Genomic DNA, 21973 nt, shown 5'->3' on the forward strand with positions numbered 1-21973 from the left:
CACTTCCGGCAGGGGCGTGGCCCAGGCGCGCAGGCGCACGGGCGCTCGCGGAGGCGGGGAAGGGAGTTGAGGGGCGGCGGGCTGCGGAGGCCGGGGCCGCGGCTCCACGTGCTTCCCGAGGACGGCTGAAGCCGTTGGCGGCGCCGGTTGGGAGGTGAGGGGCGGCGACTCGGAGGGAGGGTGGGAGGCCGAAGGCTGCGTCCCGGCGTGCACACGCGGAGTGGGAGCCGGACGGAGATCCATTCAATCCGGCGCCCTTGGGGAAGTGGAGGAGTCGGGGTGACGGTTTCGTCCCGGTAACCGGGATGGTTGGTCTGCGCCGCACTGAGCTTAAGGCTTGCTGCCTGTTGAGGACAAGACCCTTCTCTCCCACTCGGGAGCCCGATCTTTGAGGGCTCAAAGTCGGGAGCGCTGGGGACGAAAGATCGAGAACTGCGAGCCCTGACTGGAAGGCAAGCTACCTAACCTCGTTGTGCCTGGTCCTGCGTCTGACGAAAGGAAACAGTGTACAACCTGAGGAGGGGAACCAGTGAGGGTCAGACCCCCTGGGAGTGGGCTTGGCACATTTTAGGTTCTCTGTAAATGCGGTGTTTTTTTTTTTTTTCTTAATTTTTAAAAAGGACAAGGAGGGAGGGAGGAAGGAGAATGAGTGCACCACTAGCCACTGCCAGTGAACTACAGAAGCATGCACCACCTTGTGCAGCTGGCATTACATGGGTACTGAGGAATTAAACCTGGGTCCTTTGGCTTTGCCAGCAAGCGCCTTAACCGCTAAGCCATCTCTGCAACCCAAATTAAGTATTTTCTACAGTGCCTACCTTTGAAGAGTAAGGGGGAGAAGGAAGGTGAGAGTGTGTGTGTTTGCAAACCTGACTTTTCAGGTAGAGAAGAGGGCTTGCTCTTACTCTGTTCCAGGTTCTCATTGTTCAACGTAGTGCCTGACCCACTCAAGTGGAGTTCTGTTGTTTCATGCAACTGTAGGTGATGCCTTGGGGAGAGCGGAACTAGGAGGCAGGGGCATGGCTTAACTTCACTGAACCTCGGTGGAAATTCAGCAAGGACCCTGTGTGAACTCGCTGTGCAACTTTTGCACCCCATGTGCAAAGGTTCAGGCAGGCCGGGGGAGGAGGTGTATTTGTCTTGTCTTCTCTTGCATTGGGAATCCTACTTCTGTTTGAATCTCTGACTCATACTAGAGCTTGCTGCTTTTTGTGAACCCTGGGGATTCCCTGTCTCTGCTCTCCTTTGCAGGACTGGGCCTACAGGCACCCGTGATGGTGCCCAGCTGTTAACTTGAGTTCTGGAGATTCAAACTGGGGTGATTTTAGATCCCTTCAGGCTTTCATGTTTGCACAGGAAGCACACTTAGCCACTACAATATCTACAGTCCAAAAAAAAAAAAAATTGCGGTCTTTTTATGTTTGGGGCTAAGAGTTGAAATATATGACATACGAGCCTACTGTGCTCAATGCAGTTTTAAGTTTTCATACCTTCAGAAGCATAAATGGTAAGCATGACACTTTTAAGAACAATATTCACCAGTTTTATTTCTTGAGACAGCCTCATATAGCCTGGCTGGCTTCAAACCAGAGACCTCCTGCCTTAGCTTCCCATGTGCAGGGATTACAGGTGTGCACCTTCGTGCCTGACACTTTGACTCTCATAATGGCAGTTTGAAGTCTACAGCATTCACACTTCTGCAGCTAGTAAGCCTGAACTAAGGCGTGGGCTCCTGCCTGCTGGGTGGTTGGACTTGTTTTGTTTTGATATTTCTGCTCTCCGACCCATGCATGAAGTATTTACTGTATAAGTGAAAAGCACTTTTCCCAGGGGGACTGGGTTGGATGAGAGCCAATGTCAGGGTGACCTTAGCAGGTGCTAGGTTGTCCTCCCCAGCTCTGAATAAGCTCCTTACAAATGTTATCTCATTAACCAAGCCGGTAGACACTGTTCCACTTCATGTCAAATGTGAAAATCCCAAGGAAGGCACTAAGAACCTGCCTATTTAGACCTTAAAATACATAGATGAAAGTGGAGAAAGACTTTTCAGATGGACAAATGGCTCATCTCTGACTCACTGCTAGATTGGTGTCCACACTAGGCAGCTAATCTCCACAGGGACAAGTTCTATGGATAACTCGTGGCTGCTTGTTTTGTTTTGCTGTTTTCTTTTTTTGGGGTCAACTGAAAATAAAAATACTTGCAGAGTTTTTCAGCACATAATTGCCTCCTTGCACTAGTTTCTCCCTTGTGCATACGATGGCAGGCCATTTCATGGAAATGAATCAATGATTTTCTCTTGTTCTTACATAAAAGCACACCTCCCTCTTGTCCAGCCTCTTTCTCCTTGTATATGTTGCTATTGTTGCTTGACATTTACTGAACTCTGTCTGCCTTGCACAAAGTGGTAAGCATTGAGGGGCCCAGGCTGTGGTACAAGTGGTATCAATTCCTAGAGCTGTGATTGTCACAGACTGAAAGATGGTACTTTTTGGAGCATGCTCTAGGGTGGTCATAGATGCCAGGCTATAGCTGCCCATATATTTCCCCTCATTCACTGGCTCCATTTTATGAGCTGAGGAGGGAGACCCAGAACACCAGGGTCAGGGGCCTGTAGTTTGTACCTAGCATATAACACAATCTGATATCCTATAGTGTCCCATAAGGAAATAAGCTTTCATGCGAGATTAGCTGGCCCTTTGAATAGCCTGGACACCCAGGCAGGGTGTGTGTACATTTCCATTCCAGGCTAAATGGAAGAGAACAGCCCTGGTCCTTGCTTAGGTGTGACCTCATCAGTGGTGATTTGGAACGTGTTGGTGGAGGGACATGGTAATTTATCTGTAAGAATCCACTGTAAGTCAAGTGTAAGGTCTCTGTGCTGACAAATTATTGGGTGTGTGGGGGAGCAAATAATGTGGGTAAGTACGTGGTAAAGCAGTTCTTGGGGTTTTTGCTCTCAAGAAGCTTATTTGTAATGCAGAATAGCAGGCATGGAAAGTTACTGTGGCTTCTGTGTTTTTTTGTTGTTTGGTTTTTCAGAGCACAGTAGTACCCCACAGGAGAGGAGGCTCAGTGGAGGTGTGTATATGTGCAGCCACTTTCATGCTGGTTGGGGTGCTGGGGACCAGCTCACCTGGGTTTGGAAGCTCCTGCTGTTGAGCACCAGCTGGCCCACATATAGCTCCATTTCTTCCTGGTTGATCTAAAGTCTGCATGAAATGACCCTTATCAGCTCCCTGTCCACAGGCTGAAGAAGATGTCTTCATTTTAGCACCTGTGGCTTCATTGTAATGCCTATCCCTGTTGGAATTATTGGCTTCTCCGCTATTCTAAAGTGGCTTGTTCTTGTTCCTACTGAACTTGAAATAATAATGTGCAGTGCATGCGTACCTTGTGATGCCATTTACCAGTTTCACTGTATGTGTTTTACATGGGGGGTAGCTTAGGGGTATTAGAAAAAGAAGAATTATCAACTCATAAGTGTACAACTGATCTGTACAGGCTTAAGTCCTGTCTTGGGGCAAGTTCTGTAATCTCTGTGCCTTCATTACCACCTAGAAAATTTGAGCAAAAGCATTCCTTCCCTTATAGGTTTGCTTTGTGGGCTAAATATGATAATAGGTGAAAATACCTGCAAATAGTGCCTGGTGCTTGCTGAGTGCCCTCAGCCAGTGCTGGTGTGGGTGTTAGTGGCTCACTTGTGTAGTTCAGCCTGCTGCTTTTATGTGGATTGTGTTTGTTGAGAGGAGAGGTTTCAGCTTACCATAATTATCCCTTCTTATCTTTTCCCCTTAGGATAAGAGTTACAACCTATCTTAAATAATAGAATATTTAATCATTTAGCTAAAAATGGTATTTTTTACATGCAATGCATGTGGCGAATCAGTGAAGAAAATACAAGTGGAAAAGCATGTGTCTGTTTGCAGAAATTGTGAATGTCTTTCTTGCATTGACTGTGGAAAGGACTTCTGGTAAGTTCTGCGTACTTCACATAGATCCACAATGAAAGTCCCCAACCAGTTTTGGAAGGCCTTATTCCACAAAGCTTGGGACAATAGAGGGCAGATTTAAGGAAGAAGAAGAAAAAAAAAAAAAAACTAAGATGCAAGCCTTGCAAGATCCAAGGATTAAAATTGGTGTGCTTCTTTACAAAGTTCTTTCTGAACCTTTTTTTCCAAGTAGGCTCCCACTCTAGCCAGGCTGACCTGGAACTTACTCTGTAGTGCAGGCTGGGCTTGAATTTATAGCAATCCCCTTACCTCAGCTTCTGGAGTGCTGGGATTAAAGGCATATGTTACCACACTCAGCACCCATCTGCTTCTTAAGGTCATTTTAAAAGGAGGGTAGGTGTGGCTAGAGCATTTGAGCTGGCTGGCATCTTGCTGCTACCATTGCCCAGCCTAGGGACTTGTAGCACTTAGAGTAAGGCTGAGGGGCTTTTGGGGTGGTCTTGTTAAAGCAGAGCTGTGATGTACCTCCCTCACTCTGAAGAAAGGAATGTGAAAACAGAAACAGGGCATTTGTGCAGTAGAGAAACAGGCAGTAAGAGCCACTTTGATCCCTTTGCAGGGGTGATGACTACAAACTTCATGTGAAGTGCATCAGTGAAGATCAGAAGTATGGCGGTAAGAGCTATGAAGGCAAGACCCATAAAGGAGATGAGAAGCAGCAGGCCTGGATCCAGGTACCATCTTCCTGACCCATCATGTCGCTCTGTCTGACACCTTCCTTGTCACCTGTGCAGACCAGGCCTAGAACAGCAGGAAACAGCAGGTCTCAGTAGAGGTTCAGGGTGAATTTGAACATCTTAAAGAGTTGTTCTCTATTTTCTGCTTGTCTTCAATGGATATGTTGCACAGATTTCTCTCAAAGATATTTGTGAATTCCCATTAACTTTCTTTTGGCTATATAACTGAAAAACAGTTTTAAAAAAAAATCTCTCCTTCCATTGAGAAGCAGCTCTTACATTTCAAACATTTCATTTGTTAATCTGCCATCAGAATTGAGCAAAATAGACATTTTTCTAAGTGGATTTTTCTACTACATAACTAAAAATGAAAATGTGTGCAATATAAAAAACAAAAGTAGGGCTGGAGAGATGGCTTGGTGGTTAAGGTGCCTGCCTGCAAAGCCTAACAACCTGGGTTTCAGTGCCCACATAAAGCCAGATGCTCCAAGTGGTACGTGTATCGAGTTTGTTTGCAGCAGGTGGAGGCCTTGTTGTGCTCATTTTTGGTCTGTCTCCTCTCTCTACCTCTTTCTCTGCTTACAAATAAATAAAAATATTAAAAAGAAAGAAAGAGTGAAAGCAATGAAACCCCCTTTGGCTAAGAAGTACAGCTTCCAAAATGCTGCTGACCAATACAGAATACAGAGTAGAAAGCAGGAGGAAAGGCTGGGGGGAGAGGGTGGAGCAGGAGGGTTCAAGTGTCATCTGTGTGGAAGTGACATGTTGTCATGAAGAATGAATTCATGGCTCCTCTCTGTGTTGACAGTCTCCTCTATGCCTAAGAGCTTGTTGTTGGCTATTTCTGAAGCCATAGACTCCTGGGATGACAATTCTTGCCTTCACGGAGGCCTCATGGTGTCTGCTCAGTGCAGTTTGAGAAGCTTTGGAAACCTTTTAAGATATTTAAGCTAGTGACTGTGAGCCACATGCTGTAGTTTCCTAGGGACCACATGGCACTCTTGGGCCCCTGAGGGTATATGGCTTTTTATCTGCTGCTGTTAGGCCTGTATGAAGTGCTGTAAAGTAGGGCTGGGCAAATTACAGCTCACAGGCCAGGTGGGACCTTGCCCACCCGTAAATAAGATTGTTGGAGGACAGCCATATCTGTTGGTTTCTGTATTGTCTTGGCTGCTTTGGTGCAATGAAGGGCAATGTTAAGGAGTTGTGACGACCTGAAAAGCCTAGACTGCTATTGCCTTATAGAAAAGGCTTGCTGGCCCTGGCTCTAGATTGTCAGAACTCTGGTTCTGTTGGGCTTTCTGGCCTATTTCCGCTGGGTTGATAGACATATGTGAAAGGACATGAGTCATACTAGGAAAACACTCACCAAAGTGGATGTGAGGAGTGGTTTTTTTTCCATTAATTCTAACCCCCTTGTTTTAAAATAGAGTTCAATCAGAAGGGATCCATGTTTTCCAAGTGCTTTGTAATCACTCAGTTGGGTATTCTAAAGTCACTCATGCCGAGGGGACTTTGCTTTCTTCAGGTAGGCTTGATACATCGTGCTTCTAGCTCCTCCTGACTTTGTTTTCTACCTAGGCTTGAGAAATTTGCTCTCTTTAGTCACATTGGATCCATTTCCCAACCAGGTCATATTCCATAAGACCTTACCTACTTTCTCTCCCAACACTACTCCCTGCTGCTTCTCTTTTTTCTGTTAATTTTTATAACTTTATCACCTTAATTCAAAATAGATATTTAATTTTTAAAAATAGTTGATTGATAACAGAAAAATACAGTGAAGAAAGTGACATATGATCTCAAAACCTTCCGGCCAAAAGCCCAGTAAGCATTTGCTGGGTTTCCCTCTGGGTGTGTCAAGGCTCACGGGGACCACAGAAGATAGGCGGTAGCCCACTCCTGGTGCTTGGCTCTGAGCTTTGTGGTCAGTGCCACTGACCACCACTCTAGCAAGTGTGGCCTTGGTTGGCTTTTCCTGTTTGTTTTGTGTACTTAGGTCACTAATTTAGTTTCATTTCTGTTTTGTTCTTGCTGTCTGAAACTTATCTATTAGGTCTATGCTCTTTCTACTGTATTTCCGTCAAAGTGACACCATGATGGTGTGTGTACACTTGGTGATGGACTCAGGAGCATCTGTAATGCCTGCAAGAGAGGTGCTGCTAGGTCTGAGTGAAGACGAGCATGTTACACTAGCGGCTCTGAAGTTACTGATAGTCCCAGACCTGCTGGGTCGCCATTATCAACCTGACAAGTGGTCTAAATAGTGTGGAGTGATCAGTCCCAAAGTGGATGGGAGGCTCAGACCTAGAGAAAAGGCTGCACAGTCTGCTCCTATCCGTCAGTGTGGTTTCATTGTACTGAACTCCGCTGATGAAAACAGAAAGGAAGGGCCTGGAACTCTTTTCTAGCGATGTAAAACACATGCAAATAATGCCTTAATGGGCCAAAAAAGGTTTTTTGTTTCTCAGTTTATGCCCTATTTTTTATAAAATATTTTTTATTTATTTGCAGACAGAAAGAAATGGGCACACTAGAGCCTCTTGCCACTGCAGATGAACTCCAGGTCCCTGTACCATTTTGTGCGTCTGGTTTTATGTGGGTACTAGGGAATCACACCCATGCTGTCAGCTTTGTAAGCAAGCACCTTTAACCGCTGAGCCATCTCCCCAGCCCCCATGTCTACTTTGATGTGTGTATGTGTAAGAGACCCCCTGAGTTTAGCTAGGGTTGTTGCCATGAATGTGGGTGGGGGCTATTTAATGGAGCGTGGACAGCAAATGTATGGTTAAGTAGACATTACTGCCATCTCTCTCACATTAGTAGAAACACACAGTTCAGTCTCTGTTTTACTTAACATGTCTTTCAAGGTTCATCCGGGATCTAGCATGTATCCAAATTTCCTCCTCCTAGAATTAAGATTTTGTTTCCTTGTATGGATATGCCATATTTGTACTCATCTATCCATCTGCTGTGAGCGCCTTATTACTTCTACCCATGCCTGCTGAGAACAGGCATTGGAGGAGTCTGTCCAAATTCCTGCCTTCTGAGACTTAAATCTAGAGGTGAACGGCAGGGTCGTACGGCAGGCCGCATTCTTCCTGCTCTGCTCTGTGCAGCGCCACCGGTTACACCCTGCCGGGCCTACCAAGGCCTCGGTTTTTCCACATTCTTTCAAAAAAGTTTCATTTATGTATTTATTTGAAAGAAAGAAGACAAAAGAGAATGGGCGAGCCAGGGCCTATAGGCACTGCAGACGAACTCCAGACACGTCTGCCACCTTGTGCATTGGGCTTTACATGGGTACTGGGTAATTGAACCTGGGTTCTGTGACTTCTCAGGCAAGCATCTTAACCTCTAAGCCATCTCTCCATCCGTTTCTCCACGTTTTTACCAGTGTTTACAATTTTCTGTTTCTTTTGGTTCTTTATACAAGCCATTGTGTTTCCTTAATGAATGTTTTTTTTTTTTTTTTAAATGTGTGTAGTTGCCATTTGTAGATCTTTACCTTCCTTACAGTTCTGCTAACCAAATTCAGCACTGCATGCTAGGCAAGACTACCACAGGCACCATCCCCAGCCCTGTCTTTGCCAGTGTGGTTTCCAAATGTTTTCATTCCTTGGGCTGCCTTTTCACTCTGTAGCTAGTGTCTTTTGGTGCACAAGGTTTTTTGTTTCTGTTTTTCTTTAGTTAATTCATTCTTAAATTTTTGCTGTCTGTATGTTTAGTGTTAACATGCAAGAAATTATTACGTCTTAAGTTAGGTCGTTATTCCATGTTGAGGTAATTTGTGTACACAATGTAGAGTCCACTTTCTTTTCCATGTGAAGATGCATGATTCCCAGCCCTGTTTGTTGACATCCTTCTCAAAATTCATTTGATTGGCCAGGCCCAGTGACTCACATCTATACTCCCAGCACTTGGGAGGCTGAGGTAGGAGTATCACCATGAATTGAAAGCACCCTGGGATAGAGGGAGATCCTTCCTCAAGGGGGAAAAAAAAACAACAACATTTGATCATACATACAAGGGTTTATTTCTAGATTTTCTGTTCTTATCTATGAGGCTATGTGACTAGGCCAGGGCCACACTGTTTTGATAATTGTACCTTTATGTAGTAAATTCTAAAATAAAAAACTTGATTCTTTTTCAGGATTTTAGTACCTAGAGTCCATGTGAATTAAATTTTTTTTCCTTTATTTATTTGAGAGAGAGAAAAAATAGATAGGAAGAGAGAGAGAAAGAATGGGCATGCTAGGGCCTCCAGCTGCTGCAAATGAACTCCAGATGCGTGTACCTCGTTGTGCATCTGGCTTATGTGGGTCCTGGGGAATTGAACCTGAGCCACTGGCTTTGCAGGCAAGTGCCGTAACTATGATTAAGTCATTTCTCCAGCCCCCATGTGGATTTTCGTACGGGTTCCTCTTAAAGACTACCCACTCCCCAGTGGAGTGTGCCAGCACTTGCAGGTTGATATCTTACTGTTAAGTCCCAATCCAGAACATGAAATGTGTTTCTGTTTTTCTTTTAAGTGATTCATACTTTTTTGCATGTATATGTTTGTTTGGTGTTTGTGCATATGCATATATGTGCACATATGTGTGTGGGTAGATGTGGAAGCCACAGGCTGTCTTCCTCAGATTCCTTCTTTATTGAAACAGGATCTCTTCCTGAACATAGAGCTCATGGATTTGGTCAGTGAACCCCAGTCTCCACCTCTTTAGCGTTGGAATTACAGATGTGCTACTACATCTGGCATTATTTGTGTGTGTATATGTACATGCCTTGGCATATGTATGGAGGTCAGAGGATACTTCAAGGTGTCCATCTTCTCCTTCCACCTTCTTTTATTATTATTATCAATAATATATTTTATATGGATACATCTTGTGCTGGTACCCTCTTCCCTGTCCCCATTCCACTGGGGACCCTCCTCAATGGAGTTGTAGGTATTCCCTATGGGGTTGTGGCCTATGCATTGTGGGAGCAGCAGTCAGTTAGACTTTGTAGTACTCCATCCAGGCCCTTCTGGCTTTCAGGGTTTCCATTGAGAAATGTGAGGTAATTCTGATGGGATTATCTTTGTGTGTACTGAGTTGTTTTTCTCTTGCTGCTTTTAGTACTCTCTTTGCTTTCATTGTTAAGAGTTTTAACTATGATGTGCCTTGGAGAGTTTTTTCAGTCCTGTCTATTTGGTGATCTATGAGCTGCTTGTATCTGGATGAGCTTCTCTTTTGAGAGATTAGGAAAATTTTCTTTAGTAATTTTGTTGACTATGTCCTCTATGCCTCTGGCCTGGATTTCCTCTCCTTCTAATATACTCATGATCTAGATGTTTGTTCGTTTTAAGATATCCCACAGACTTTTGTATTTTGTTCACTTCATTTCATTTTTTTTTTTTTTTTAACTTAGCAAAGTTTTTGCCTCCCAATCAGTTTCTTCTGTCTTGTCTTCCAGGTCAGAGGTTCTGTCTTCCACATGAGTAACTTTTGGTGAAGGGTTCTAGTGAGGTTTTTATAATTTCTTACTTGATTTTTGTTTTCTGTTGTGTTTTCAGTATGCCCATCCCTTTTTTGAGGTATAATTTTTTTCAGTTTGAGGTCTGATTTTTCTTGATGCTCCCTGAAATTCATTATTGCATTTGATGAAGTCTTTGTTAAGCTTAATCAACTGGCTATTGAGATCTTCCATTTGTTGACTCATCTTCAATTCATTTATATCTCTTATATATCTTCTCTGGTTTTCTTCAATTAAGTTAAACCTACTGTCAAAAGCTAAACGCTCTTAAGAAGTGATCCTGCGCAGTTTCATTTCTGCATTTGTTCTTTTGATCAGGGTCACATTGGTTGTTGTGTTTTCATTTTGGGATTCAATTTCTGTTGCTTTTTCTCTGATTTCATTGGAGGTTTCCATTGTGGGGTTAGGCATCCTTGGTGAAGTTCTCTCAGCTTTCTGGCCTTCATTGTTTTTTTTTTTTTGTTGTTTTTTTTTTTGCATTTTGTTGTACCCATCTTGGGGAGACTTTTTCTGTTGAGGGGGGAAGTAAGTATTTGTCATTGTAGGCTCTTCAGTGGGTGTTTTATTTTAAATACGAAACAGATTGGTGTATGTTGGGGTTATAACTTCAGATGCACAGATAGTGGAGATTGCAAGTACATCAGAGATATCTGGAGAACTGGGAGGTGGGGAACTGGGAGCTGTGGCTTATTCACTCCACTTGCATGTACTCTTCAGCACACAGGAATAGAGTCAGGAAGCTGGACAGCCAGGGGCAAGAGACCAGCTCCTGCAGTGGCCTGTGCTCCCTCTAACTCAGGGGAATAGGGATTTGGTACCCACGGGCCAATCAATCAGGAAACCCAATCAAAAGGCCTGCTTCGGCAGCCCACACACAGGCAACAGCTGGGATTCCAGGACCAAGGAAATGGACAGGAACTAGGAGCTCTGGCCTACTCTGGAGCAGGGAATCTGGGCTTGGGAACCCAAGGGCTCTTCAATCAGGAAGGTGGAGGAAGGGGCCTGCTCTAGCTGCAGGTGAACTGACCAGGACCAGGGAACTTGGGGAAGGGAACAGGGAGATCTGGCCTACTCCCTCAGCGCATTACCCCCTCTGGAGCAGGGCATCTGTGAGTTGGGGAACCAGGGGCCCTTCAATCAGGAAAGGCAGAGCAGGGAGCCTGCTTCCACAGCCAGCTTGCAGGGTCTAGGCAGCCCCAAGCCAGCAGCAGGGGAACTGACTGGGACCAGGGAACTGGGAGGTATGGGGGGGCGGGCAACAGGAAGATTTGGCCTACTCACTCTACCCTCTGGAGCAGGGGATCCTCCTTCACCTTCTTAGAGGTTATGGTTTCTCCTGTTTTGCCACTGTGTCATACTAGCTAGCCCATTAGCTTACCTATTTACCTTACTCTACCTCCCATTGCTTTGGGATCATAAGCACATGCACCACTTTGCATTTATGTAGGTGCTGGTGAGGATTGAATGTTGATTGGCAGGCTTGCAAGCAAAATCCTTTAACCACTCAACCATCCCCCCAGCCTCCTAATTCTGTTGTATTGTGAATGGAATTATATTCCTAAATTTGTTTGAATTAGTCATGTTGGTATATAGAAATGCAGCTTGATGTTTTAAGGATTAATTCTGTATCCCTACAATGTTGCTGAATTGGTTTCTTATAAATTTATCTTTAGAAATCTGTGTAGACCCTTTTCTCCATGTGAGGTTTCTACGTGTGAGACCATATTGCTTTGTAGAGTCATATTTCTGGCTGGGATTCCAGTACATTGTTTATCAGAGAATATGTGTGGTTAGGCATAGACATGAGTCTAAACCCTGGGCTTGGACTAGAAACCCTTCCTTCAGCTTCATGAAAGTCATGTGTCAGTTGTGCACAATCATCCTTTTTCTTTTCTTAATAGAAAATTAATGAATTAATAAAGAAACCCAATGTCAGCCCCAAAGTAAGAGAACTTTTACAGCAAATTGGTGGTTTTGACAACGTTCCCAGAAAAAAGGCAAAGTTTCAGGTATGGATGTGATCGACTTTTCTAATAGGGGGTTGGCTCATCAGTGTGACTAGGCCCTTATGCACTTGTCAAGATGGCTAAGTTACTATTTTGTTATTGTTACTTACAGAACTGGATGAAAAACAGCTTGAAGGTTCATAATGAATCTATCCTGGAGCAGGTGTGGAATATCTTCTCAGAAGCTTCCAGCAGTGTAAGTCGCATCAGAGACAATTGTTAATAACAAAATGGGAATGCTCTGTCTTTGGAGGATAGAACAGACCCCTCCCCCCCCAAAAAAAAATAGCCTCTGTATGCCTCCTTGAGCTGAGTGTAATGCAGGGGCCAGGATCTTTGGGGGCAGAGAGTCCCCATGCACAGCACTGGGACCAGTTTGCACAGAATGATAGGTGCATGAGTCAGGCAGGGTGCATTTGTGAGATTGAGGGTGTGGATTCTGACAGACCTGGTTCCAGCCCTTGTAATGCTGTTATCCGAGTGTTTAGTCATAGGCATGTAAGGCATGTATTTACCTCTGAGCCCCAGACTTTGAATGCAAATTGTGTGAGTGACATTACTTATTTATTCATTTACTCCTTACTTACCGGGGACCTCAAATATCTGAGGAGTGGCTTGGTGACAGAAAAGAGGAAAAAAAAGGCTGAGGGCATCATACTAGGTGGTCCTTCAGCTAGGAGTGAGGGGCCACTGAAATCCTCTCAGTGTTGAAGCATTATGGTAGGTCAGCCTGCATTTCCTATTGAGGGAGAATTCCAATCAAATCATTACATTAATCGCCAGTTAGTGAAAATTATGTGTAGTCAGAGATGACAGATAAGGGTTATAGATGCAAAAGGTCTTTGCTTACTAGTCTTCACCCACATTGTTGGTTACATTCATTCAGTTCCTCTTAACATACTTATTTGGAAGCTTATGTCAATAGTTTGAAGAAAAAAAACAAAAACAGCAGGTTGTGGTGGTGTGCGCCTTTAATCTCAGGCAATGGTAAAAGGACTGCTGTGAGTTTGAGGTCACCCTGAAACTACATAGTGAATTCCAAGTCAGCCTGGACTAGAGTGAAACCCTACCTTGAAAAACCAAAAAAGAGAAAAAAAGACAGTGGGGTTTTGACTGGTCTTGGGGGAAGGAAGGTATGTGTGTGTGGCTACATGTGATATGTGTGGGTATACATGCATATGGAGACCAGAGGTCAACATTGGGTATCAACATTACTCTTCACCTTAGTTTATTTATTTGCATATGTGTCTGTGTACCTGCACCAGGATCTCTTGCTGCTGCAAACAAATGCCAGATGCTTGTGCTACTTTTTGCATCTGGCTTTATGTGGGTGCTGACAGGATTTGCAAGCAAGTACCTTTAACCACTGAGCAATCTCTCCAGCCCCATCAGTCTAAACAAATTAGCCAGCAAGCCCCAGAGTCCTCCTGTCTTCCCCTCCCCAACTGTGGGATTATGGATGTGAGCTGGCACACTCAGCATTTTACCTGGGTACTGAGAGATCAGATTGATGTCCTTATGTTTGTGCAGCAAGCGCTTTGCCAGTGAACCATTTCTCTAGCCCTGAGGAATCTTATTTTCAGGAGTTATTTGTTTTATGTAGAAAACTAGTTTGGGGGATGGAGAGATGGCTGAGCAGTTAAGGCGCTTGCCTACAAAACCTAAGGACTCAGGTTTGATTCCTCAGTCCCCACGTAAACCAGATGCAAAAGGTGGTATATGCATCTGCAGTTTGTTTGCAGTGGTTGGAGGTCCTGGTGTGTCCATTCTCTCTGTCTCTCTCAAATAAGTAAATAAAATATGAGGTGAGCACAAGGTCACACATGCTCACTAGGTGGCAGTAGGGTCTGGAGTTCAATATCACTGGCTGAGGCCCTGGTGTGCTGATTCTCTCCCTCTCTCTCTGTCTCTCTCTCACTCTCTCTAATAATTAAAAGAAAAAAAGAAAAAAGAAATAGTGTTGGGTATGGTGGTGCATACCTTTAATTTCAGCACTTGGGAGGCAAAGATAGGACTGCCATGAATTTGAGGCCACCCTGAGACTTCATAGTGAATTCCAGGTCAGGCGGGCTAGAGCAAGACCCTATCTCAAATAAATAAATAAATAAAATGAAGGAAGTAGTTTGGGTAGTGAATTGGGATCCAACTGAAGCTATGTTGGCAGTCTTTCTAGCATTTGTTTGCCTCACAGAATATAAATTGGACCTTTGAAACCTTATCACCAGGTATCATTTAATTTATATGTGTCACCTTCTTTATGCATTGTGTTTGTGTATGCACATACATGTTTGCATGCAAGTACATGTGTGCAGTGCATATAGATAACAGAAGAGTCTTAGATTTATTCCTCAGGAACACCATCTACCTCCTTTGAGACAGGATCTCTAATTGGCCTACAACTCAGATTTAGCGAGACTAGCTGGCCACCGACACCCAGGAATCCTGTCTCCACCTTCCTTGTCCTGGGATTGCAAGCATTCACCACCACATCCAGCATCTTCTTACATGGGTTCTGAGGATCAAGCTCGAATCTTCATAGTTTCAGAGTGAGCACTTTATCCAGTGAGCTCTCTCTCCAACCCTGGCACCTATTTTGTGTTATTTCCATTATTTTAATAAAAAGATAAAGATTTGACATTTCTTAGTTAAACTGCAGGGTTTAAGATTTCTTTTTTCCAGTTCTTTAGAGGTTAGAAACATTCAAAATTGAAGACAGTTAGCAGACATCTTCTGGGGTCTGAGCTCTGAATCATGGCTGGTATGGTACACTATGCCTCTGCACATTTTGTAATTGTTCATATGGACCAAAAGACCTGGTGGCTTCAATCATCCAGACTTCCGATCCTGTAACTGCACCAGGCATGGCAAGGGACAGGTTTTGTTCATTTCTACCGTATTACTTGTCCTCTGTGGCAGTTAGCACAGAGCACTGTGGGATCAGGCCATAGGCTGTCCTGATGGAGCTGAATCTAGTGAGAGATAGCAACAGCACGTGAGAACTCACATAGAATGTCAGGTCTTGCTAAGCACTGTGATGAGTCTGAGGTGGTAGCTGTAGAGGAAAGGAAGGTGGGTGGTCCACTAGGGTAGAGTTAGACAAGGCGTCATCACTGGGGGGTGTTGCAGCAGAGAGGACATTGGCAGAAATAGTCACTGCTGTGTGCCTTTGTATGTCCTGCACATTCCAGCTGGTTTGGATGCCTAGATGAATGGAAATGTGGTCTTGGCTGGTAAAGAGAGGCTAAGGACTTTGGCTCTCCACAGTTGTGTGCTATCATTTGCATGTTGACTGTCCCCAAACACCCATGTGTTGATGGTGCATTGTCAGTGTGTGATGCTGTGATGGAGTCTTTAGAGGAGGGGCCTAGTGAAAGGAAGAAAAAATCTCTATAGGACTGGAGATGGCACATGCATCTGGAATTCGTTTGCAGTGGCTAGGGGGCCTGATGTGCCCACTCATATTCATTCATTCTCATTCTCATTCTCTCTTGCAAATAAATAAAATATTTTAAAAAATAAACCTTTTCTAAATAAGATGCCCGAAGTATTCATTGTAGCAATGGGAAACTGACTAATGCTTTATAATAATACCTTGCCAGAAGACACACACAGTCTGCCACGGTAGAGCAGGCATGACAGCAGGAGCATGAATTACTGGTCACATTCAGTCCATAGTGAGGAAGCAAGGAAAAGTGCTGGTGATCAGCTCAGTTCCTCATTATACAGTACACTCAACCCATGGAATGACACCAAGTGGGTCCTCCCACCTCAGTTAGCCTAATAGTAAAAAAAAAGTCCCTCACAGACATGCCCTGAGATTTATTTCCATGGTAATTCAAAATCCCACAAGTTGATAACAGATTAACCATCACAGCCAATCTGTCTTTATTTATTTAGACTGTGTAACTTGGTGTATCATATGTCATCTGTTTGGTAGGAGTGATACTGGAGATCACCCTCAACCCAGAGGTTCCAAGCACTGAGTAGCCCTATGCCCACCTGTACAGGTCCAGGGCTCATGGTACATTGCTTTCTGTATCTCTTAGGAAAGTGGTACAGCAGGAAATAGGACTGAGTTATGCTCACATCACTCACGGGTGTCTGTTTAGGTAATGCAGTAGGTGGAAGTAGTTTCAGAGCAGATAATAACTTTCCCTGAGGAGCAAAGAACAGAATAACATCTTGAGCCTTGGCCTACAGACAACATGCCTCAGTGCTCTTTTCTCTAGGTGAAAGATGCGTAGTGAGCAAGAACCAAAGCTCTGGCTTAAGTGACTTCAGATTTCTGTGTTTGTGTGCGTATACATGTGTATATGGAGACCAGAGACAGCCTCAGCTCTTGTTCCTCAGCAATGCTGTCTACCTTTGTTTGAGATAGGTTCTCTCACCAGTCTGGAATTCACTAAGTAATCTAGACCAGTTAATTGGCCAGTGAATCCCATGGATCCTTCTCTCTACCTCCTGAGTACTGGGAATGCATGCACAAGCTGGCACTCCTGGCTTTTTATTGACCAAGCCATCTCCCTAGGCCAAGATTTCTTCATTCTTTGATCTTCCAGTATAAGAAAATTTATCTGAGCTATATAAAGAGGGGTGTGGGCTTGGGGAAATTTTTTCCCCATTTTGTATTTTTACTGCTAAATTTTAGCCGCTGGGGGTCACAGTTTATAAAATTCAATAAACCATATTTATATCTCATAGATTCACACAGTGGAGTTGAATATCTCTCTCTGTATATTTAGACTAAATACTGAATATATTTCTTAATTTGTTCAATAAGGAGCCAGCCAATAGGGAGCAAGATAAACAGCCACTGGGCCAAGAAACCAAGACCCAAGCAGAAATTCCTCCCAAAGTTCCATCCTCAAAAGCAAATGGCACCACAGAGGAGCAGGCAGAGGTAAAGAAGAATAAAAGGGAAAGGAAGGAAGAACGGCAGAAGAATAGAAAAAAAGAAAAGAAAGAATTGAAGTTAGAAAACCATCAAGGAAACTCAAGCAGCCAGAAGGCCAAGAAGCGTAAGAAGGGTCAGGAGGCCAAACTTGAGGCTGATGGGGAAGAAATTGAGAAGGCCAATGGCTGGGTGGGGAAGAAGACCAAGAAGGTCCAGGCCTCGGCAGAGGGACCAGATGCAGGTGGTGGCCCTGCAGATGCTGACAAGGAAGACACGGAGACAACTGCGGGGAAGAAGCGGAAGCATGCGGAAGGTGTGTGGCCCCTTGTGTGCTGTTGCATTAGAACAGGAAAGCTAGGCCAGTTACAGGAAAGAACGTGAGCTTTGTGGACATTCTGACCTTGCCCCTCAACACCCCCTTCCTCGTCTGTAGCATGAATGATGGGAGAGGGTGCTTGGAGAAGGTGCTCTGTGTGTGTCTAACTAAGTAAGGCTTTTATTAAATAATAGCAGTCAGCATAAAATGGCCAAAACTTTTTGTTCTTCTAATTTTTAAATGTTCCCAAATAGTTGAATCAGACTGTAAGAAGAAAAAGATGAAGTTGCCACGACATCCTGAGGATGGAGAGCCCAGAGACCATGAAGTCCCTGCAAAAGGTAGCACTGCCATGATTTTCAAAGCACCGCTTTACTTAGTTTGGGGGAAAGATGCCCCTTTCCAGAGATAGACCTGACACTTCTGCCAGGGTCATGCCCTCCAGAAGGATATGTAAGAATTTCAATGTAAAACTAGATAATGAAGTTATAATAACAATTTATTTTGGCTTAGACGTTGAAAAGTTATAGTTCAGGCCCACCTTGCTTTCAAGTATGTGGGTAGTGTGAGACAGGCCCTCATGGTAGGGAATATGATAGAGCTGTGCTGCTCATCCCATGACCAGGATGTGAAATAGATAAAGCTGAGGTCCACCTTTCCCCTCAAGGTCCCCCCCCCCACACCGGCCCCAGTGACCAGAGGATCTCAGTTCCTCATATCTAAAGGTTCCACTGTTTCCAACAGCACCAAGCGGGGCCCCTTTAGGGGAAACTCCAGATCCAAACTACAGCAATATGTATTGGAGAGAAACCCAGGATTGCTTTTTGAAACCTTGTTTTCTCCCCATCTTCCCCACTTCTCATGTCCTACCTCGTCGCTCTACAAACATGCCCTGTGGTGCAAGCAGTTGTGGCTGTCCCCTCACCTCTCAGTCTGTTCCTAGTGTCTCTATGCATGGAGCTCCATGGTCCCCACCCCTTAATCCCTTGTGTGGACTATCACAATGCAAGCTCTGGCCTTGTGGGCTCTCTTAAATACTGCCTCACACAGAGCTCTTGCTTCATGAGGCCAGAGCTCTCCTGTAGTTCCCCACCCTATCTCGGCAGCAAGAACAGCTCAAGAGCACACGTGGGAGTCACACCTTAATCAGTAGAGGCTCAGTCACTGTCCAAGCGTGAAATCCTCCCAGGCTTGTAGACAGCAAGCTTCAAAGTGTTTTTGTTTGTTTGTTTTCAATATACAGTCTCACTCTAGCCTAGGCTGACCTGGAACTACTCAGGTACTCCAGCTTGGGTGAGGTGGATTATTCATTGAGCATCTCCCTGGCCCTACAGCAGGCTTTAAATAAACTTAGTAGTTTTGTTTTTGGCTTTTTGGATCCTTTCCAATTGTATTATTTGGAATTTGGCAAGATTTTACTGTTGAGACTTGAGACTTTCACTTACATAGATATACACATATATATAATGTGAAATATTTATTTATTTGCAACAGAAAGAGATAGAAGAGAGACAGACAGAGAATGGGCATGGTAGGACCTCCAGCAGCTGCAAACAAACTTCAGATGCATGTGTGTCTTTGTGCATCTGGCTTAATGTGGGTACTGGGGAATCGAACCTGGGTTGTCAGGCTTTGTAGCAAGTGACTTAACTGCTGAGCTATCTATCCAGCCCAAATGTAAAATATTTGTAGTACCAGACCCTGAACTCGGGGCTTTCCCTTTGCCAAGCAAGCTTTCCATCACTGAGCTACATCTTCAGGTCCTTTTATTTTCATTTTGAAATGGTCTCACAGTTTCCCAGACTGGCCTTGAACTTATGATCCTCCTATCTCAAGTAGCTGGGATGACAGACCTGTGCCACCACACCCTGCTTCTTATTTACTCTTGTTAATGACTGGCCCTTGTCAGAACTTGGATGGGTTGGAGAGGCATTACCATTGACTGGTAGAGATGACTGCTCTTTATTACTGCCTGGCAGGGCCCTCTCTGTGCCCCTGACACCACAGCCAGTCTGCCATTACCCATTACTTGCCAAAATTTCTCCTCAGCCTCTTTGACACCATCACTGCCACAAGCTTTCAGGGCTTTTGTTGGCAGTCGTTTGGGTCACTGTCATTGGGTTGTCTGCCTCCTGCCACCTTCCAAGTCTGCTTAAAGGGTTTAGTATGCATCTGTTAGTGACTCCTTGGGCTTAGTGGGAAGAGCAGGAACAGACTGAGCAGCTTGGACATACCTTGTTTGCTCTCTGATGCGGCTGGGTACGTCTGGGTTAGTCCATTACACACGTGACCTTTCCCAGCGGTGGTGCTTGTGTGGTGAGCGCCTTGAAGGACAGTTGGCACAGAAGGGTTGGGTTATTTCCCAGGAAGCAGACAGATGTGTAGATGCTTCTCTGTCATTCATTCTGGTGACACAGCAAAACATCTAACATAGTATTTATTATTGACATTGTAGGTAAATTCAACTGGAAGGGAACCATTAAAGCAGTTCTCAAACAGGCCCCGGACAACAAAATAGCAATCAAAAAGCTGAAAAAAAAGGTACTGGTATAGAACAGCTTGGGAGGGTTTGTTTGCAAATCTGTATTTGTGTCATTTTAGTCTAAAACACACACACATTGAAATTTTCATAACTGTTCTCATATTTCCCACCCCAGGAAGGGTCTGGGGCCAGAATAGGACCAAGCCCATTGCACAACAGCCAGGAGAGCCCTTAGTTTCTGGTCTTGCCTAAGGACTCTTGGAAGGGAGACTCCATATTCATTTAAATTTTGTTTTGTTTGAAAATTACCATTCAAGATACTTTGCTGTCTTCCATGAGGCTAGAGCTGCATGTTTCTGTGCCATAGCTATGTGCATATATGCGGGCTGCTGCCGGGTCTGTCTGCACAAACAGCAGTCCTGTGGGACCTGCGCCCGCTTACTTTGCTTTTCAGTGTTAGCCCACTTCTGGGTGAAGAATCAAAGAGAGTAAATTTCTAGAGTAAACATACCCAGGTGACACTTGTTTTCTTTGCACAGGTTATAGCTCAGTATCACACAGTAACAAAGGACCAGCACATGTCTGAAGAGGAGCTCTTGGCCATCTTCAATAAGAAAATCAGCAAGAATCCTGCCTTTAAGATACTAAAAGACAAAGTCAAGCTATTGAAATGAACATTTTGGTTTTTAAAGGAAATCCACTCTCTTGAGGTGTTCCTCTCACTGCTGTTTGTAAAACCTGTAATGGATTATAATATAATAACTCAAGTTTTGCTTTCTAAAACTGTATTTTTAAGCTAATGGAACAATATATTTTTGTTAAGAACTTTTATGAAAAAATAAAATATATTCTTGTCAAATTCTAAATTTTTGTTAACAAAAATTATTGTACTTTAAGAAAATAACTGTGGAAAACTTAAACATATAGTACAAGTCAGAAATTAATCCCTCGTTTGATAAGGGCTAAAAACTTCATATTAACCACATCATTCTATATGTTTACAGTTAAAGATTTACTTGTGTGCTATTTTCTATGTTAAAATGTATACATGAGTCATAACATTTGATCCACAAATGGTTGTGATGATTCTTTTGCATGGAAAGATCTTTGTCTCTCCAGAGAGGACAGTCTAGAGGATGCTGGCATCTCTGACAGGTTAGCCCACGCCCAGAGGGGACACTCTAGAGGAGGTATCTATGATAGGTTAATATATACGCACTTTGTGCCTACTGTTCTTTGAACCAGCCTGTCGGGACAACATTGCAAAGTGAGGCCTGTGAGGGAGGCAGTGAGCACAGAAAACAGCCTCCTTGAGATGAATCCATTGTTAGGCTGCCTGCTGCTTTGCATTGGACTGAAAGCTTTTTTACCCTGGCATCCTAAGTACCGGCCTACTGTGTGGAGTGAACCCTGTTCCACCCCCTAGTGAGAGTTTATTTAAAGTTTCGCCTACAAACCCCTTAAACTTAATGCAGAATTGCACCTTGACCAGTGTCATTAGTAACATCCTAGGAGTGAAAGCAAGTGAAGTGCTATGACAGGGTGTATAGCACGGAAGAGGCAGGCAGACCCGTGTCTTCCTGGGTACTGAGGGAAGAATTGGGTGGTCCTGTGCCTGAACAGAGTCAGGGTCTGGCATGCCAGTCACCCTTGCTGAACCTGTCCTCTGAGTGGTGGGGTATAAAGATCCTCTCAGTTTATACTGAATGGGCTAATTTGGTAGCTGGTCCAAAGCCTACATTTGGTGGCTGTTGTCAGGACCTACTGTTGAACTATTAGAATCCTTGCACTCTCCAGAGAGAACAATAAAGTGGAGCTTGGCCTAGATGACACACACGCAATGAGGAACAAAAGCCAGATTCAACTGTAACTGCTGAGGCCAGCCAACATGTTGCTCCACTCCTGCAGAGGTGTACCCCACTGTCCTCATGATGGGCAGAAGTCAGTAATTATATCCATGCACACCTTGACTTATGAATGGTGTATTCTCACTTTTCTGTCAAAACTGTCCATTTCACTGTGATACTGTAAAGTTTGTTGGGGCTAGGGAGATGGATGATTGGTTACG

At 44.2% G+C, this 21973-nt stretch overlaps 1 protein-coding gene across 2 annotated transcripts; it reads left to right on the forward strand.

Annotated features, from left to right (window-relative positions):
* The first annotated feature begins 40 nt into the window (after nucleotides 1-40).
* On the forward strand, nucleotides 41-20757 carry Lyar (Ly1 antibody reactive). Of its 2 annotated transcripts, none has more exons than XM_004669826.2 (9): nucleotides 41-154; nucleotides 3799-3974; nucleotides 4573-4687; nucleotides 12109-12216; nucleotides 12326-12409; nucleotides 16994-17420; nucleotides 17678-17764; nucleotides 19879-19964; nucleotides 20445-20756. In XM_004669826.2, the coding sequence occupies exons 2-9, from the start codon at nucleotides 3853-3855 to the stop codon at nucleotides 20577-20579; spliced, it is 1164 nt and encodes a 387-aa protein (XP_004669883.1). In that variant the 5' UTR covers nucleotides 41-154; nucleotides 3799-3852; the 3' UTR covers nucleotides 20580-20756. The 2 variants fall into 2 exon arrangements, with proteins under 2 accessions (XP_004669883.1, XP_044989797.1); XM_045133862.1 differs by lacking the exon at nucleotides 41-154 and adding an exon at nucleotides 3043-3081 and having other exon boundaries at nucleotides 20445-20757.
* The last annotated feature ends 1216 nt before the right edge of the window (nucleotides 20758-21973 follow it).

The sequence above is a fragment of the Jaculus jaculus genome, chromosome 14, assembly GCF_020740685.1.
Source record: "Jaculus jaculus isolate mJacJac1 chromosome 14, mJacJac1.mat.Y.cur, whole genome shotgun sequence".
Taxonomy (NCBI): domain Eukaryota; kingdom Metazoa; phylum Chordata; class Mammalia; order Rodentia; family Dipodidae; genus Jaculus; species Jaculus jaculus.

What these genes read in the sequence shown, in the direction of transcription:
- Lyar (XM_004669826.2), top strand. Translation starts at nt 3,853, where the DNA reads ATGGTATTTTTTACATGCAATGCATGTGGCGAATCAGTGAAGAAAATA. An exon ending in GACTGTGGAAAGGACTTCTG is followed by an intron (nt 3,975 to 4,572) that starts GTAAGTTCTGCG and finishes ATCCCTTTGCAG; the next exon opens with GGGTGATGACTACAAACTTC. An exon ending in CCATGAAGTCCCTGCAAAAG is followed by an intron (nt 17,765 to 19,878) that starts GTAGCACTGCCA and finishes TTGACATTGTAG; the next exon opens with GTAAATTCAACTGGAAGGGA.